The sequence below is a fragment of the Rhinopithecus bieti genome, unplaced genomic scaffold, assembly GCF_001698545.2.
Source record: "Rhinopithecus bieti isolate Rb0 unplaced genomic scaffold, ASM169854v2 scaffold_757, whole genome shotgun sequence".
Taxonomy (NCBI): domain Eukaryota; kingdom Metazoa; phylum Chordata; class Mammalia; order Primates; family Cercopithecidae; genus Rhinopithecus; species Rhinopithecus bieti.
The window spans coordinates 567,903-572,846 of record NW_016803289.1 but is presented as its reverse complement, the minus strand read 5'-3'; the positions used below and the strand labels follow the sequence as shown (position 1 = coordinate 572,846).

Below are 4,944 nucleotides of genomic sequence, written 5' to 3'. Positions count from 1 at the left end.
TTTTTTTGAGATGGAGTCTTGCTTTGTCACCCAGGCTGGAGCGCAGTGGCACAATCTTGGCTCACCGCAACCTCCGCCTCCCAGGTTCAAGCAACTCTCCACCTCAGCCTCCTCAGCAGCTGGGATCACAGGCACCTGCCACCATACCCAGCTTATTTTTGTATTTTTAGTAGATATGGGGCTTCACCATCCTGGCTAGGCTGGTCTTGAACTCCTGGCCTTGTGATCCTCCTGCCTTGGCCTCCCAAAGTGCTGGGATTACAGGCGTGAGCCACTGTGCCCGGCCTTCACATATATTTAAGATCTTTTTATATCCATACTTGTAGCCCCACCTAAGTAGTTACATCATTGTATACCTGTATCCTAGTTTATGTAGCCAGTCCTTTGCTTTGTTTTCATTTCCCATTACAAAAAGGACTACAGTATATATCCTTGCACTTTTATCTTAGCAAACCTTTATGAGTGTATTAGCTTTTACCTCAAAATTTTAAGCCAGAACTATCATCTTTGTTTCTTTTCTGTCTTTAAACATTTATCTGTGAAGTGACAAATGGCCTATAGCTGTGAGAGCAAATGGACATCTCCTCCTGAATTCTGAGAAGGTAAGGCTTGTTGCATCTTGAAAGTTTAAAATTCTGTGGAAGGCTTTTCAGATTTAGGGTGTTGCACTTTTTTAAAAATGTGTGTAAGAAATAATGTGTCCAGGTGTGGTGCCTCATTTCTGTAGTGCCAGAGCTTTGGGAGGCCAAGGTGGGAGGATCACTTGAGGCCAGGAGTTCAAGACCAGCCTGGACAATATAGTGAGACCCCATCTCTACCAAAAATTTAGTAAATAAATAAGAAATAACATAAATTAATCAGAGTTAAAAACCTTCTAATTAGCATATTTAGGACTAAGCATAAATTAATTTTTATCTTTAAAATTGAGCAAGGGGAGTAGATAGTATTAATTGAAGGGAGAGATAGGGAAAAGTTGCCTATTTGTAACATTTGTATTTAGAGTGGCAAAAGGTGACACAAATTGCGACTGAAGTAAAGAGAGAAAAAGACAGAGACAAGGACAGGAATCATAAAGAGCTTAGCATTGTGACCCAGAAGAGTTTTCTTTTCCTTTTTTTTTTCGTGATGGAGTCTCACTCTTTCGCCCAAGCTGGAGTGCAGTGGCACGATCTTGGCTTACTGCAACCTCCACCTCCCAGATTCAAGTGATTCTCTTGCCTCAGCCTCCTGAGTAGCTGGGATTACAGGCGCATGCCACCATGCTCGGCTAATTTTTGTTTTTTTCCGGAGAGATGGGGTTTTGCCATGTTGGCCAGGCAGGTCTCGAACTCCTGACCTCAAGTGATCCACCCGCCTCGGCTTCCCAAAGTGCTGGGATTACAGCCATGAGCCACTGCACCCGGCCATTTTTAAATTTTTATTTTTAAACAAATCCACTTTTATTTATTGACTTTTCATTAGTTTAAGTCCTTGAGGGGTATAACATCACTCAGATTCTGTGTCCAATACCTTTATTTAGCAGGAAGATCATTTAGGAATTTGGCATGAACCATGCTACTGTTCCCGTGGGGCCCAAGTTACCTTTCCCCAGATTACTCTGGTTTTGTTTGGTTTGCTGCCAGGAGTCACTGTCTTGTTCTTTGCTTTGTATACATAAGCACATCTCTTGCCCAAATAGAATTCTATTTCATCTTGAGCATAAACACCTTCATTTTTTTTTGTTGTTGTTGAGATAGAGTCTCGCACTGTTGTCCAGGCTGGTATGCAATGACGCGATCTCAGCTGGCTGCAGCCTCCGCCTCCCGGATTTAAGTGATTCTCATGCCTCAGCCTCCCGAGTAGCTAGGATTACGGTTGCCTGCTACCATGCTCGGCTAATTTTTTTGTATTTTTAGTAGAGATGGGGTTTCACTATGTTGGCCAGGCTGGTCTCAAACTCCTGACCTCGTGATCCGCCTACCTCAGCCTCTCAAAGTCCTGGGATTACAGGTGTGAACCACCACACCCAGCTGACACCTTCAGTTTTAAGAAGAGCTGTGTATTCTGGAGACACTGCTCATAGCCAGCAAAAATGGCCTTGGACCACAGCCTTCCAGCCATATTTCCTTTTAGAAGTCCTGCTCCCAGCAGGCCTCCATAGGATCCAAGATGACAGAAAGAGCTATTTTTCTTAGTAAGTTGAGAAAATGGCTCGGTGCTTTTTGTTTTATGCTGTGACTGGCCACTAAATTAGTAGAATGATAGAATTTTGAAGTCTGTAAGATTTTTAGGTGTCACTTAATGCTCCTTCCCAAGCAGTATAGTAGTCCTCTCTATGCTTCTACTGTTACTTTCCCTACTGTTACTGTTAATAATATTGGTGATTTTTTTTTTTAAACAGACTACATAGGACTTTATCTTATTAATCAATATCCTCAACATGAGGTTATGCAAACTTGACAGACCCCTCACTTGCCCCTATGATACTTCTGTGCAAATTAGAGAAGGGTACCCCTCCTTGACTTAAAAAAAAAAGGTACAAAATTATTTATTCCTTATTAATAAAAATGGTAACAAATTAGGATTTGTTACAACCAGTGAATTTTGCTGTAACCAACAGAATAGCAATGACAGTATTAGTTGTCATAAGTATCTGTGTCATAATGAAAATAGTTGTAGGGGGCTGGGCGTGGTGACTCACACCTATAATCCCAGCAATTTGGGAGGCCAAGGCGGGTGGATCACCTGAGTTCAGGAGTTCGAGACCAGCCTGGCCAACTTGATGAAACTCTATCTCTGCTAAAAATACAAAAAATTAGCCGGGCCTGGTGGCGGGCACCTGTAATCCCAGCTACAGGCTGAGGCAGGAGAATTGCTTGAACCTGAGAGGCAGAGGTTGCAGTGAGTCGAGAACGTGCCATTGCACTCAAGCCTGTGCGACAAGAGTGAAACTCCATCTCAAAAAAGAAAAAAGAAAATAGTTGTAGGTTTAAACAAAGGGCGAATGATACAAATTGCATTATGTAACATCAGAGTTAGCCTGTGCCCTAAGGTTGAAAGGTAATAAAAAAAGTTCCTTTAAGATAATCTGTGGCTGGGTGCCGTGGCTCACGCCTGTAATTCCAGCACTTTGGGATGCCAGGATGGGCAGATCACGAGGTCAGGAGTTTGAGACCAGCCTGACCAACATGGTGAAACCCCGTCTCGACTAACAGTACAAAATTTAGTTGGGAATGATGGCGCGTGCCTGTAATCCCAGCTACTCGGGAGGTTGATGTAGGAGAATCCCTTGAACCAGGGAGGTGGAGGTTGCAGTAAGCCAAGATTACACCACTGCACTCCAGCCTGGGTAACAGAGCAAGACTCTATCTCAAAAAAAAAAAAAAAAAAAAAAAAAAAAAAAAAAAGGTAATCTGTATATTAGACAGAAAAACTGCTGTTTAGAAGCACAGGTGATTTTAATAGATTTTGTTAGATCAACAAGGAACTTTTGATTATTGAACTAGTTTCTTCTTTGTAAGTCAGAGAGGAGCAATACATTTATTCTTGTTAGAACTTGACATTTTCTTTGGTCTGTCTGAATGTTGTACTATCCTGATTTTATTAGAACAAGATATGTATTGCCATGTAGTATAATAGAAAACTGGTATAATCATTATTTCCTTTTGATATCAGCATAGTTATACTAATGACATACAGTTTTAAAACAATAAAGATTGCTAGGCTGTGAGTGGTGCTTCTTCAGATGCATTGCCCTAAGGCAGAGCACAACTTGAACAACCAATTATTGTGACCCTAATGATAGGAGGGTTCCTAAAATCATAACTCCAACCTCATGAGCGGATCCATTCCATTTCTGAATGATTCTAATTGCCGTAAAGCTCTTTCTTAGGTAACCAGCTGGTGTTCCAGAGTTAGAGTGGAATCATTACACATGTCTAACCCAATTACCAGGAGACAGTGTAGGCTGAATCAGTGGACTGAGTGTGAGTCTGGAGGTCCTCTCCTAGCTGTGTCACTGATAGCTGAGTAACCCAAACAAGCCACTTTATTGTGTGAAATTGTTTTCACCTCACTAAAATTAGTGTAATATATCTTTTCCTTTCCATATTTCCAGTTCCTTTTTGTTTTTATCTGGTCATGGCCAACCTAGTTAATTTATTTGACTGATTTGGTTTATTTTATTTATATTACTATTATTAATGCTTGATCACTGACTCTCTATTTCAGATGTCAAAATCCACAGGCAACTTCCTCACTTTGACCCAAGCTATTGATAAGTTTTCAGCAGATGGTGAGTAAACATTTTTCTTATTGCTGTTCCATAGGGTCCAGTTCTCCTTAGATTATAGAAGACACGTTAAAATTGGTGTTTTAATTTTAACTTTCTCTTTTGCTTTTAACAAAATTTTAAAATATTAATGTTTCCTTTGTTGGAGAGCAACATAATATTTAATATATAAGAATTGCTGACATGATGTGTTCAGGAACAAATCAAGCTGAAGTTACTTTGAGTCTCCTTTTAATGAACTCATTATCATTGCTAAGATTCAAGACTTGTTTTGTAGAGATGTTGAGTATGGGCCAGGCGTGGTGGCTCATGCCTGTAATCCCAGGACTTTGGGAGGCTGAGGCGGGTGGATCACCTGAGGTCAGGAGTTCAAGACCAGCCTGGCCAACATGGTGAAACCCTGTCTCAACTAAAAAAAAAAAAAAAAAAATAGCTGGGCCTGGTGGCGGGTACCTGTAATCCAGGCTACTTTGGAAGGCTGAGGCAGGCTGAGACAGGCTGAGGCAGGAGAATCGTTTGAACCCGGGAGGCGGAGGTTGCAGTGGGCTGAGATCACACCATTGCACTCCAGCTTGGGCAACAAGAGTGAAACTCCGTCTCAAAAAAAAAAAAACAGTTGAGTATGTAGGAAGCTTTTCCAAGATATTTCCTCTGTATTTGGTATTCCATTNTTT

The 4,944-nt window shown here is 41.2% G+C and overlaps 1 protein-coding gene across 1 annotated transcript in view; it reads left to right on the top strand.

Annotated features, from left to right (window-relative positions):
- Positions 1–4,944, top strand: part of LARS1 (leucyl-tRNA synthetase 1) — a 62,437-nt gene that overhangs the window by 31,530 nt on the left and 25,963 nt on the right. Inside the window, exons 18-19 of the mRNA XM_017872110.1 lie at positions 545–602; positions 4,210–4,273. Of these exons, the coding sequence (XP_017727599.1) occupies positions 545–602; positions 4,210–4,273 (122 nt within the window). The remainder of the gene's footprint in view (positions 1–544; positions 603–4,209; positions 4,274–4,944) is intronic.